The sequence below is a fragment of the Podarcis vaucheri genome, assembly GCF_965113315.1.
Source record: "Podarcis vaucheri genome assembly, chromosome: 11".
Classification (NCBI taxonomy): domain Eukaryota; kingdom Metazoa; phylum Chordata; class Lepidosauria; order Squamata; family Lacertidae; genus Podarcis; species Podarcis vaucheri.
Genome location: NC_138749.1, coordinates 13093880 through 13108381, shown reverse-complemented (window position 1 = coordinate 13108381; position 14502 = coordinate 13093880). Strand labels below are relative to the sequence as shown.

Sequence of the window (14502 nt, the reverse complement as noted above, 5' to 3'; positions counted from 1 at the left end):
GGTCGGGTTGGAGTGGTAAAGAGCAATCGGTGGCCATTGGGGTTGAGGCACCAGGCAGGAAGGTGAGGCATGGAGTGCTCAAAGAATGTTGGAACCAACCTCACCAGTGGCTGTGTCTTCCTAGGAGAAGGTAGACCCAACCCATGGCTTTCCTTCCTGCCTAATGCCCCACAGGATAAATGCCCCTGATCAACAGCTGAAGGAAAGCCGCCAGTCCTTGTCCTGATCCTCCAGACTGAAAACACTGCCAGCATCACCCCTTTATGCAGCCATTTGACTTTATTCATAATAGAGAGAGCATGCCTTGATAGTGTGTGGGTGTGCGATTCCCCCCCCCCCCTCTACTTCTGTCTCCTTGCACTTAACAGCTTTAATGACATTTCTATAAAACCCGCTTCTGGGCTTCTGTGGGGGTGATGCAACTTCAAAAGACTTGGAGGCAATGTAATTATTAATGTAATGAAATCCCTGCTCCTTTGCTCTGAACATGTTTAGAAGACACGACAGCTATTTGGCAAGGGAGAGAGAGAAAATAACAACACACACACACACACACACACACACACACACACACACCTTTGCTGATGATCCTTACAGGTTGGGATCCTCATTCCAAGATCTTTATGTTCAGGACTGTCCCAAGACATTTTGCTGTCTCAAACAAAGCCCAAGATGCCCCTTGTGATATAATGGTAGCACAAGTGGCTGTGGTTTGGGGGAGATGGTGTCATGAGATAAATTGGGACCCTTGTGGGACCAATTAAATATTACAGTGCTTCTAAGAATATATTTCACATTGGGGCATCTTTGAAATGAATCTGGCAGGTGGGCTGGATCCTTCTTTTCCTCTTCCTCCAGTGGGCTACATCTGGAAGGTCGGGTGGAAACACACACTTGCCAATCACTTGATGCTGCAATGACATCAGGCAACCCATTTCCCCGCCCCCGCAATGCAGTTTAACATCAAACAGTGCAAGCAAAGCCACAGTACTATGCAAGTCCCAATGATCAGGGTCTAGAAAATGATGTGCATGGGGCTATGCATGGGGCTGCTCAAACCCCCTTTTGGCCTAGCTACATACTTGGTCTGCCCCTATATTTGGCATGCCCCACACCTGAGATCATATAGGACAAATGGGTGTGGCTTGGTCAAAAAGGTCTTATGGGGCAATTTATGATTACGATTATTTTATTATTATTATGCATTTTTGTATGTTTGCTTTGCTGTTGTTGCTGTTCAGTTTTAAATTATTTGTATTTTATGCATTGTGACCAATTGTGACGGCTTATAGCTTTTAGCAATAAAGATTTCATTCATTCATATTATTATTATTATTATTATTATTATTATTATTATTATTATTATTATTATTTATTAGCTTTACATACCACCCTTCATCTTAGGGTGGTTCTCAGAATAAAACACAGGATAAAAAAAAGTAAAAGCAAAACAGCAAAACAATAACCCCAACTTCCCACCAATACATTTAAAAGGCTGTAGAATATTAATCAGTCCTACACCTGGTCAAAGAGGAACATTTTTCCCGGTGCATGAAAATATATACACTCTCCATGGTAGAGCATTCCCTAAACAGGGAGCCACTACAGAGAAGGCCCGTTCTCATGTTGCCACCCTCTGGACAACACGAGAAGGCGGCACACAAAGAAGGACATCAGACGATGAACGCAGAGTCTGGAGCAGTTTATATGGGGAGAGGTGGTCCTTGAGGTTGTAATTGGGGAGATTGTAACTGAGGAAGGCAATGCAGCTCTTGAAGCCCTCCAAACCAAAGACTGGTTGGGAGAGGCGGAGATTGATAATGCCATTATGGAAAGAAAACATGGTTGGGCCATATCTGCTGAAAACATCAGAGACTCCTCGTTCCCTAACTGAACCACAACAGGGATGATTACGCTGATTCCAGCTCTGGTATTCAAAAGATAAGAAGTTCATTACCCCGCTGGCAGATTTAGGCTAGTGCACAGAGAGCTGGAAGAAGACAAATAGATTTCCATAGTAGACCATCAAACGGGAGTTTTGGAATAATCTCAAAAGCATCTAAAATTGTTTGTGTTCTCTCGCGAAGGGAGAGATTAGATCTGTTTTGCTTTATAGTAATTGCCAAAGCCTTTCAGATTATGTCAGGCCCAAAGTGAACAAAACACACAGCCAAGCTACTCAAGGCCCGCTTAATCACAACCATCCTTTGATGGACCTAAAGATGAAGAAGGGAAATTGACCACGGCCTTTCAGCCAGTTTGAAGTGTGAAATATTTCATATGGAGAAGATGATGTGTCCCATGGTTTAAAAAAGAAAAAAAATCGAAGGAGAAAAACCAAAACAACCTGCTTGCTGAAAGAATCTGAAAGCTAGAAGCTAAATCCTTCTTTGAGTTATTATGGCACAGAGGCTGGAGTCAAAAAACTAGCATTTTCCCAACAATACAGTGCTCTTTAAAAGCCAAGTCCAAACCAAGTTGTTGAAAGGGGATCCAAATGTTAGATCAATGCAGCAGTATCTTGAGAATCCTTCAAGCTCAGATTAACAAGGTATTTATTATTTACTAGTCATGGGCACACTGCAATAATAGGGAAGCTTTGGGGTCCAATGAGCTATGCTCCTCTCTCTCTTGATCCCTGTGACATGATCTCATTGATCATTTACCCTCAGTTATCTATCTCTTTCTCTAAAAACCACACTTTGAATGTGGTTCACTAGACTTGTTTCCAGCACTCTGGATTGTCTCGACATATTCTTGCCGATCGAAAGGTCGGCGGTTCGAATCCCCGCGGCGGGGTGCGCTCCCGTTGTTCGGTCCCAGCGCCTGCCAACCTAGCAGTTCGAAAGCACCCTCGGGTGCAAGTAGATAAATAGGGACCGCTTACTAGCGGGAAGGTAAACGGTGTTTCCGTGTGCGGCTCTGGCTCGCCAGAGCAGCGATGTCACGCTGGCCACGTGACCCGGAAGTGTCTCCGGACAGCGCTGGCCCCCGGCCTATAGATGTGAGATGGGCGCACAACCCCAGAGTCTGTCAAGACTGGCCCGTACGGGCAGGGGTACCTTTACCTTTACCTTTTATTCTGCTTTATTTTCCTTTTCTTGACTGCTTAAATCAGCATGTCCTGGAATAAGGCACTTTCTGAAACTTCTAACTTGCCTTGGGTAGCTCAGGGATGGAGAACCTGTGGTTAAGAGTGGTAGTCTCGTAATCTGGGGAACCGGGTTCATGTCTCCGCTCCTCCACATGCAGCTGCTGGGTGACCTTGGGCTAGTCATACTTCTTTGAAGTCTCTCAGCCCCACTTACTTCACAGAGTGTTTGTTGTGGGGGAGGAAGGGAAAGGAGAATGTTAGCCGCTTTGAGATTCCTTTGGGTAGTGATAAAGTGGGATATCAAATCCAAACTCTTCTCTTCTTCTGGTGGGCTACATCTTCCATCTTCCCAGACCACTGGACATTCTGCTTGGGATTGATGGGAACTGGAGACCAACAGTGATCCCAACCCCTGAAGCTGTGAATGGCTGGAAACAGTGTTGGAGATACAGGAGAACTGCTGCCAGCAGAGGCAGATTTGGGGCAAATTCAAATTCATTTTCCTTCCACACAAAATGAGGTTCTCTGAATACTATAATTGATAAAATTCAACAATAGTCTTTCTCCTGTCCAGCACACTAGCTTTGCCTCCAATCCTGAGAAACAATATATTTTTGATCTTTATTCCCTCAAGGATCTCTTTGCTGTGATCATATACTAAGAAAGGCACCCATAATTGTTCACTTCTTGTTCATTCATTAATTCATTCCCAGGTCCATATAGTATCTTCCAATCCCATTTCCTTTTGGCCACGGTTTTCCATCCTAATTACCTGTTGATTGTTTTCTGTTACTCTAAACTGTTGTAACCTTAGATCAGGTGACAAAGGTACTGAGTTGCATATTCGCAATCTTGAAAGGGTGGTAGCTGTTAGCTGTTGCTATTTTTCTAGAAAAAGAGGTGCTGGAACTCACCATGAATGCCTCCTTTGATCTCTTGCAATGGCAATAGTGCCCACATGAGAGGTGCTGGAACTGAGTTCTGGCGAGTTCCAGCTGGAAAAAAGCCCTGGCTGTTAGTCTTTTCCTGAACACAACAGTGAACAAATGGCTCTCCAAAAAGAGCTGCATAGCCTTAGCAGGCTAAGGCAGACTGGAACGGAGGAGAGAGACACTGTTTTGTTTTTGGAGTCAGTTCTTCCGGTCGCTTCAAACTGTGTAATACAGTGGTACCTCTGGTTACAAACTTAATTCGTTCCGGAGGTCCGTTCTTAAGCTGAAAGCGTTCTTATCCTGAGGCGCGCTTTTGCTAATGGGGCCTCCTGCTGCATGCGTGCCTCTGGCACGTGATCTTTGTTCGCATCCAGAGGCAAAGTTTTCAACTAGGAGCAGCTACTTCCGGGTTAGCGGAGCTCATAACCTGAAGCATTCGTAACCAGAGGTACCACTGTAACTGCAGTATTGAGGTCCTCTGAAGATGCCTGATTTGGCTCTGGCCTCTGCTAAATCTGGTGCACAGCACAGCCTATTGAGTAGCCTTATCTTCTATTGGTGGGTCTGATCCTCTTTTAAGACCATACAAGTTTTGTACAGACCATACAACTAATGGATTTCCATATTGGAAAGTCTATGAAAATCACTGCAAGCCTTACAGTGTAGGATCAGTTTCAGAAAAAAATAGAGGAAGTAGAGAACTGGGCAACAAATCAGGAGATCATTGTGGAAAGCCAAGCAGATAATGTATAACTAGGTGGCCCAAGCTCAGATTGCTTTGTTTTGAACAAGAACATCTTTCCATACAGTAGCTATACTAAATAGGAGGGGATCCTTGCAGATAATTGCTCGGAATGCTCCTGTTCTAATTGCTGATGCTATTATGATTGCGGATGTTGTTTTGCTGCTATAATTGTGCCAGCTAAAAGTTTACATGGAAAGGGCATTGCAAAAATATAAGCTGCAGCTCATTAGGCCTCAGAGAAACACTTCTGTATAACAGAGTACAATTAAAACAAATGTCTTCCTCAGCAGAAGATTCCCCCCCCCCAAGGAGAAAGCAAAGCCTTCCTACAGAACTGAACTCTACTGCTGCCTGTATCCCTTAGGGCATCTTTGGCCACTCATACATGATGTTTTTGACACGATCCTAAGTGTTGGCACAACCCTAAGATCATAAGTACATCCTATTGAATTTATCCTACTCGGAAGTACATCCTATTGAATTCAATGGGGCTTACTCACAAGTAAGTGGGACTAGGTAAATGGTAAATGATCCCTGGACAGTTAAATCCAGTCATAGGCGACTATAGGGTACAACACTCATGCAGTGTTAGCTGGGTAAAAGCCTTGCCCCAAATGTGGGAGCTGGAAGAGGAGAGGGTTGTAATCCTTCAGGGATATTTTTAATACTTTTCCTGGTATTCAACATTATTATATGCCTTTGAATGTAGAACATGTTCTTGACTTACAGGCATTCTTTTCCTAAGAGACTTTGGATGCTATTGCTGGGGATTAAGGAAGATATAGACTAATTCAAATTCACTCTGAGTTACATGGTTATTATTAGAGTCTTACATGTTTTGGTGCTTTTCAAAGGAGACAGTAGGCTTTTTTCTTTTTTAAGGAAAACTATTCGGTTTTATTATTATTATTATTTTATCCCTGAGTTAAATTAAAACGCACATGAGTCAGGTAATAACTAATCTACTTAGTAATAATTACAGTTAAAGACAAGGCCATTAACAAGTTAAACCATCTGGCAAACTCTGGGGAATCTTTAAAGAAGTGACATTAATTAACTCTTGGCTTGCCGCCGTGCTGGCTCACTCAATTTTTAAAACAATTTCATTATCAGAAGCTTCAAAAGCTTCTGGCAGCCACCATTTTGCGGGGAAACCAAAATGGTGGACACCTGGAGTGCATTTTATTTTTTTAAGGCAGGGAGAATGAGCTGCTCTATAAGGAAAGTTTGGAGCCTCCACCCATTAGTGGGTGCAAAGCACCCTCACCTCAAACCTGGAACCTTTCTTGAGACAATCTCTTTAACAAATACTTCCCATGAAGTATTGAAAATAAAACCCCAGTCATAGCCCCATGTAACTTGGGAGTGGTTTAGCTCATCAACAAAATATGTGCTGGGGCACAGTAGTGGACAACGGGGACACAATAAATAAATTGAGGTTCTCTTGTGATCTCCATACACTCAGCCATCCACTTGTTAGGATGGTCCTACTCTCGTGTAGGACCCTGGCAGAGACACATGCCCAACTGGCATGTTCTCTCCCTCCTAGTCAATTGTTCAGGAGCTTCAAAAGCTTTCTTCAGCCCGGACATCACAACGACTGATACCAAGAAGCATCAGCACACTTAGGGATCCACAGAGTATTCACAGTTTGCGTAACAGACCTAAGTAGCACAGCATTTTGGCTAATCTACGTTTATTTACATATAATACACTCAGAGCATTCTGCTTTAGCTCCTTCCTCTTTCTCATCAGCCAGCAAAGAAAGAGAAAACAAAGGACAATAGTCCTACTTCATGGAACACAGTAATACTAAACATCCTGTCTCTGTCACTTCCCACACTATGGAATGAAAACATACACCGTCATGTGATAGACAACAATCCCATAACTGCAAACACGGAGCAGGAATCCTAACACCACTAAGGGGTGCTGCCTGCTGCATTCCTGCCTGATTCGTCATTCTGGCCTTGCCTCCTACTAATCCACCACTCTGGGTGCACAAACTCCACTCTTAATACTATTACCTGCCCACAGTAGATGAGAAGAGGGAGCTCTCTAAAGGAAGGTAGCTCATATATTTACAGCGGTATAAATAACAAATGGAGGGTGTAGAATTGAAATGCTCCTCCAATTTTAATTCATAAATCAGTTCTCAGAAGTTTGGAAAATGCTCTCTCTCTCTCTCTATTGTTGGCATCTGTCTGTCTCGAGAGAAAATGGAATGCACTTCCAAGGATGAAGTCCAACCGCTGCGTGCCTGGAGGTCCTGGGCTGCTCAGATGACAAGACCCCCATCTTGGTCTTGCTGATGTGGTCCAAAGGAAAGCCGAACAATACATTTGGCACCAGCTAGGCTGCAGGAGTTGCCAGAAGGATGCAGACAAGACACCATCCAAGCATCTTAGGGATTTCCCTCTGGATTTGTGCAGGGTTTACTCCATAGACTTTTCTTCTCTTGAAGATATCCCGCAAAGCAGCACAGGGTTAGGATCAGAGCTTTCCTTCTCCTATATGGGCTACCTTCTCAGGTTAATGAGCACCATCTGTGTGTTCTCTCTCTCTCCCCCCCCTTTCTATTTTATCGAGGACCTATAAGTAGTTTACAAAGTAATACTTTACCGAAAGTATCTCAGGTTTGGAAGCCTGAGCCTGAATTCCTGGCGATCCATTATCCACCACTTTTCATGCAACAGAGTGAGATGGACTATGGAGTACAACTGATACCCTGTACTAACCTGACTGCAGCCTGTGACCCTCCAGAAGTTGTTGGTCTCCAACAGCCACCTGTTCGAGACAGCATGGCCAGAGGCCAGGGATGATGGGAGTTGCTCTCCAATTACATTGGGAGGGCCACAGTTTAGCCATCCCTGTGCTAAAGCAATTCCACATCATAGCTTAAAACAACTTCTTCAATTGTGGCATGCATATACACATTTAATGGTGGGGCAATGGTGGGGCAACCTTCTCCAGCCTGAGGACCACATTCCCTTCTTGGGAAACTCTTTGGGGCCACGTGCCAGAAGCAAACATGGGCAGGCCAACAGATGCAACAGAGTTTCTACACTTGAATTGATGCTTTTGAATTATGGTGCTGGAGGAGACTCTTGAGAGTCCCATGGACTGCAAGAAGATCAAAACTATCCATTCTGAAGGAAATCAGTCCTGAGTGCTCACTGGAAGGACAGGTCCTGAAGCTGCGGCTCCAAGACTTTGGCCACCTCATGAGAAGAGAAGACTCCCTGGAAAAGACCCTGATGTTGGGAAAGATGGAGGGCACAAGGAGAAGGGGACGACAGGGGACGAGATGGTTGGACAGTGTTCTCAAAGCTACCAGCATGAGTTTGACCAAACTGTGGGAGGCAGTGGAAGACTGGAGTGCCTGGCGTGCTCTGGTCCATGGGGTCACGAAGAGTCGGACACAACTAAATGACTGAACAACAACAACAACAATACCTGTCTCTGTCTTCAACCCATGCAAGCAAGAGTCATTACTCTTCAAGGACACATTCCAGTCAGGCAAGAACACTCAAGGAGGATATGGAGCAAGGCTAGTGAGGGGTGTGCCTTGGGGCAGAAGGCTAGGAAGGGGGTGTGGCGTGAGAAGAGGCCCAAGGGACTGATAGAGAGGGCTGGGGGGCGCAATTGATGCCTGAGCTTGAGGTTCCCCACCCCTACTCTACATTGTAGCCTTTCCCCATTCTAATTTATACAGGATAAATAAAAAAAAAGATTGAATTAAAAGTTATGCTCATTTCCTTTTCATCCTTTCAAGGGTTCCGAGCCAAAAGTAGCTTGATTGTATCGATCTATGCAATAATGTCTTCCAGGCGGCTTGGATTGTGTGTGCGTGATTTTCCTTCTTCTTAAAGCGTTTTCGGGAGGAAAGACCAGTACGGCATGATTAACTGCAATATTTAATTCCAGGCTGACTGGCAAGTATGTATTGACAAAGTGCTGGTGATGGGATTATCTTGCTGGCATCTGTCTATCACAGGGAGATGGGTTTATTTATTTTAGCAATACACATTGTGCTGATAAATCCGACAATAAACTGCAGATTCAAAGAGTGAATTAAAAGGCTGTCAGTTTTACTTAGCCCCTTTGATTTATTTGATCCACTAAGCAAAGCCCCCCTCCCTTTTATGTTGCAATCTATGTGGTTGACCTTAAGGTCACCTGTCGAATTGCAGCAGAAACTGAAGGCCTGCAAGTTCAGTCCTAAGCCTCCTTTGGCACTTCCTGTGTTGGTACCTTCAAACTGCTTGCCTTCCTCTCATTTCTGAGATCCCAGCTGCACATTACATTCTCCCTGTGAAATGTAAAAAGGTAAAGGTAAAGGGACCCCTGACCATTAGGTCCAGTTGTGACCGGCTATGGGGTTGCGGCACTCATCTCGCATTATTTGCCGAGGGAGCCGGCGTACAGCTTCCGGGTCATGTGGCCAACATGACTAAGCTGCTTCTGGTGAACCAGAACAGTGCACGGAAACGCCATTTACCTTCCTGCCGGAGCGGTACCTATTTATCTACTTGCACTTTGACGTTCTTTCGAACTGCTAGGTTGGCAGGAGCTGGGACCAAACAACGGGAGGTCACCCCGTCACGGGGATTCGAACCGCTGACCTTCTGATCGGCAAGTCCTAGGCTCTGTGGTTTAACCCCTGTTAAATGTAGTCAAGGGTAAAGCCAGATTCTAAAAGCTTCCCAGTTGGCAGGCATAGCAGAGGTTCTGCCTTCCTTTCTCTGTCCATTGTTCTGTCCATACATATCCATTTCTCATTTTAGTTCTTTGTTCTATCCCTTTCCACCCTTGAGGGAAAATTACCCTTGAGCACTGAGAAATGACAAGCAAAGATAAACCTTGGTTGGAGCAAGCAGTTGTAATCCCCTCCAGTGGTCCCTCTCAGTTTCTAGGAAAGCCTTTCCGAAAGGACTGTTATATATTTTTAATAAAGGTAAAGGACCCCTGACAGTTAAATCTAGTCGCAGACGACTCTGAGGTTGGAGTGCTCATCTCGCTTTACAGGCCGAGGGAGCTGACGTTTGTCCGCAGACAGTTTTTCTGGGTGATGTGGCCAGCGTGACTAAGCCACTTCTGGAGCAATGGAACACCAAAACCAGAGCAGTGCAGGGAAACACCGTGAACCTTCCTGCCAGAGTGGTACCTATTTATCTACTTGCACTTTGAACGTGCTTTCAAACTGCTAGGTTGGCAGGAGCTGTGACCAAGCACTGGGAGCTCGCCCCATTGTGGGGATTCGAACCGCCGACCTTCTGATCAGCAAGCCCAAGAGGCTCAGTGGTTTAGACAACAGCGCCACCCACATCTATTATTATTATTAGTATTAGTATTAGTAAGCTACTGACCATTGGAAGTGGTGTGCTTCTGGATGTGCCCACTTCCAGGAATATGGCAGCGGCAGACATAAGCCATTATGGCAGTGGAGCTTATTACAGAGCAGCAGGAGGAGGCAGGGACGAGGCGGTGAAAGCAAGACATCATGTACTTCCAATGGAAGCAGGGGAAGCTTTTCTGTAATGTCCTGCTTAATTTGGGACACTTGAGTATTGTGTCCTCCAGGTCAGAGGGCATAGCTCTGACTCCATCCTCTGACTCAGAGGATGAGTCGCCTCTAGTCCCTTGATCTCCTCATGCTGGCAGAAAGCAAAGACTACAAACAAGAAAGAAAGGTGAGGGTCCTTTGACCAGCCAGCCAGCTCCCTCATGGAGCCTATTTCACTCCAGGCTTGATCAGTTTACCACAGGCTTCTGTTGACACTTTCTCCCTACAGAGATTATTTCTCTCAAAGCTTTCATATCAGGCCCCCCTGGAGCTGTCCTGTGTCCAGGCAAGCTGCCTTAGAAATTCAAATTGGTACCCACAACTATGCAAGATAGAAACTGGTGCCCTCTGTTCTCTGGCAACCTCTTGCAGCCTCTTAGAGGAACCACAGCTATAGCTCGCATATGATCCTCATGCAGGGTGAAAAAGATGAGATAATCTTAAAACAGCAAGAGATTTCTCCCCTGATTGATAATATGGTAGTAGAATTAAACAGTGTGAGAGTGAGTGGAAGGGAAAGGGGGCAGGCTTCAGCTAAATAATTAAAAGAAATGGGAAGACTTAATCCAGCAACACACACACACACACACACACACACACACACACACACACCACCCTTCATATAAATCTAGTCCTTCCCGTCAGAATAATTATTTGAAGAGCTGGAACTTGTACTGATCTTTTAAACTGATTACAGCTGGAGAGAATGCACACATTTTATTCTGTTAGAAAGAGAGAGTAAGGGGTGTGCGTTTTGGATGCTCTTTTCCATCATCTATTAATCCTCAACTGGGATAATTTGCGTCACACTTTTGGTATTTCAAAATAATACAAGGAACCTTGGCATTCAATTGGAAATGCACACTGATTACGTCAGGAAAGGGCAGAGGCCAAAGCTGGTGGATTATGAATAGGATGAAGGCTGTTTGATAGAGTGGAGATTATTTTGTCGCAAGGGGTGGGGAGCCCCTCCCTGCCCAAAATTAACAGGGGTCTAAACAAAAAGTTTCCAGGGTGTTGTAACTAGAGCCCACACATTGAAAGCACTATGATGCCACTTTAAACAGCCATGGCTTCTCCCAAAGTATTCTTCCAGAGTGACTTAACAATCAATCCATTTTCACAGCAAAGTCTGGGAATTGTAGCTCTGTGAGGGGAGGGGTGTTAAATGACAGCTCCCAAAATTCTTTAGGGGATACCATGACTGTTAAAGTGGTACCATAGTGCTTTAAATGTAGCATGCAAATGTCGTCAAGGATATACATATATATATATTGTGGGCCAGGCAAATGCAATCAGATGGCCCTTCCTCTCTCTGCCTTGGAGCCTTTGGAAGGGCAATAATGCAAAACCTCCTTTCTCTTCATCCCTACACTGTGGCTTTGACAGGCACAATGTGAGACCAGTAAAGGTGCTCAAGGATTTCGTTAGTTCTGCGTTCTTCATTGGACTGACCCAATTCACATGTCTCCTCTGGGCATGGTTGCTCTGAAGTGCGCAGAAGAGCTCCCATACCCCCAAACAGTTTTCCTATCCATTTCCATACAGATACCCAATCTACCCCTGCACTGCTTTATACATCTCTCTATTGTGAAAGGAGGAAAGAAGAGACACTTCTTTTTATTCACAAAATCATGCATGCACATGGACCTCCCAATTCAAGTAACCCATTAGGAAAAAGTTTTCAAGTCAGCAATGATCAGCTACAGAAAGGAGAATGGGAGCTGGGACTTGGAAAAACAACCCTTGCCAATCTGGTGCCCTCTAGATGCTTTGGACAATAGCTTTCATGTGTTGGCTGGAGCTGGTGGAAGTTGTAGACCAAAACCCTTGAAGGGCACCAGGTTGGCAAAGGCTGCTGAGAAGCATCATCTACACTGATGGCACACATTATGCAACCCATGCCTTTAAAATTTAACTGCAGCATCTGTTTAGCTCCTTGTGATAAGGAAAGAGCGATCGGTGATCTTACTACACCTCACAACTTTCCCACATCACCTCCTCACCAACATCCCATGAATTTTACCCCAGTGATTTTTAAAGGAAAGTTCCTGGCAAGTTGATTGGTCCCCAACTTAAATCTTAGCCCTTCATTTAAAGCCCCAAGACAAATCCCTGTTCTGCTCTAAATAAAACGCAACAAACATTATGAACACATGCGAATGAAATTGATGTGTGCATTCCTTAACACAAACCTGGTCCAGAATTGGAGGAGGTGCAGCCACAGAAATCAGTGGGAGAATTCTCACGCTGCCCATCCCATTCCATGATGAGAAATCATTTCATAAACATTTGGAGTGTGCATAAAAAAGTTGGCTGTGGAGATGTGAAAACACAAATGGCTGCCAATAAATAAGGTTACTTACATTCGGGTTGTGTGGCCACCTTGATGGGCTGTGAGCTTTCTCCTGGCCCCCATTCGTTGTACGCGACCACTCGGAAGGTGTAGGTCTCTTCTGGTTTCAGATTCCCCACGGTAAGCTGAAGCATCCCAGGCTGTGATGTGTTCAGAGCCCGCTCCCTAACCAGAAACAGCAGCACAAGGGGGGGGGGGCGTCAGGATGAAATACTTCCAGTCACATATTTCTAGTTGGATTCACAGAAGTGCTCGATAATGTGAAAACGATGAGGCAATGCTGCTGAATAAGCAGCAAACAGCTTAATGAATATAATGTTGTTTCAAAGAAACTGTGGATGGCCAGTTGCTGTTATTTTATTTTACTTACCCATTCTGCATTGTACCACATTTTTCGCTCCAGAAGGCGCACCTGACCATAAGGCACACCTACATTTTTTTTGGGGGGGGGAATTCAAGAAATAAAATGCAGCCCTTGGGGGCTTTTGCGGGAGGTGGGGGAAGTGAGAGAGCCTCGCTCTGTCCCTCCCCCCACCTCCCGCAAAAGCCAGGGATAGCCACGCAAAGTCTCCCCAGGTGTCCTGCGGAGGCTTCGCAGGCTACCGCAGAGCTGCTCGACCCAAAGAGCAGGTCGGGGAGCAGTGGAAAGGCTGCGCACAACCTTCGCGCTGCTCCCTGGGGCTGGCGGTGGGGGAAGCGCGGCTTTCCCCCACCGCCAGCCCCACAGACCTGCTCTTTGGGGAAAGCCACCGCCAGCCCCAAAGAGCAGGTCAGGAGCAGCGGAAAGGCTGCACGCAGCCTTCCTGCTGCTCCCAGAGCTTGTTGGGGCTGGCGAGGGAAGCCCAGGTTCCCCCCCAGCCCCAGAGACCACACATTCGCTCCATAAGATGCACAGACATTTCCCCTTAGATTTTAAGAGGAAAAAAGTGCGTCTTATGGAGCAAAAAATACGGTAAGTCATACTGGGGAGAACAAGCATGGCCAGAGGAGAGGTTCAGAGCCAGGCAGAGAGGCTCAGAGGGTCAAATTCATCCCATTGTCCTGAGGTTGCCTATCCTTGATTTAAAAAAAGCCTCTCCAGCTGCAAACAGTGGCTGGCAAGCCCATCCATCTCAATAGCCTTCTGACTTTGATCCACCAGCATTCCTCTTCCTGGACTAGATCCTGAATGTGCCTGGAGAGGCTTCTTTTAAATTATAATAAATAGCTAACCTCTATTTTTTCATCAGCAAGTTGAGTCAACCCACCCACTCCCCTGAAATTTCTTACAAATTTGCCCACCAACATAGATTCCCTTACTACTAAGTCAGACCATTAGCTGATATTGTCTACTCTGACTCGCAGCTGCTCTCAGGAGTGATTTTCAGTGATGAAGGAGTTAACCCTTTCCCCACATGTTCCTTCAGTGGATGTTGTTTGTTAAAAACAAAGAGCCCCAAAGAAATAAGGATTTAATATTCTTTCAAGTAATAGACCACCGATTACTGGCCTGGGACTAGCTCATCTTTCATTTTGGGTGGGGAGAAATTGGTAATTTTCTTTGTTCACCCCCATCTTTCACGACCTTTCTTTAGCGTGCTGTTTGAGGGCTTTTGTGGCATAAACAACATTAAATAAGAAATGTAGCATAGCAAAAAGATCAAATGTTTCAAATTTGCCTGAGGAGAGAACGGGTAATGGTCTCAGAGCTCTAGCCATCACAGAGTATTAAATAACTGATCCAGATGGGCATCTTCAAAAGTAAAGGGGCTCAGTTTTCAATACTAATTCTCCTAATCCACTGCCCTCTTTGCTTAACACAGTTCCCAT

General features: G+C 45.2%; 1 protein-coding gene across 4 annotated transcripts in view; it reads right to left on the bottom strand.

Moving 5' to 3' along the window:
* Nucleotides 1–14502, bottom strand: part of DCC (DCC netrin 1 receptor) — a 948093-nt gene that overhangs the window by 240512 nt on the left and 693079 nt on the right. For all 4 annotated transcript variants that reach the window (XM_082241768.1, XM_082241769.1, XM_082241770.1 and 1 more), the window contains one exon: nucleotides 12704–12858. In XM_082241768.1, coding sequence (XP_082097894.1) covers nucleotides 12704–12858 — 155 coding nt within the window. The remainder of the gene's footprint in view (nucleotides 1–12703; nucleotides 12859–14502) is intronic.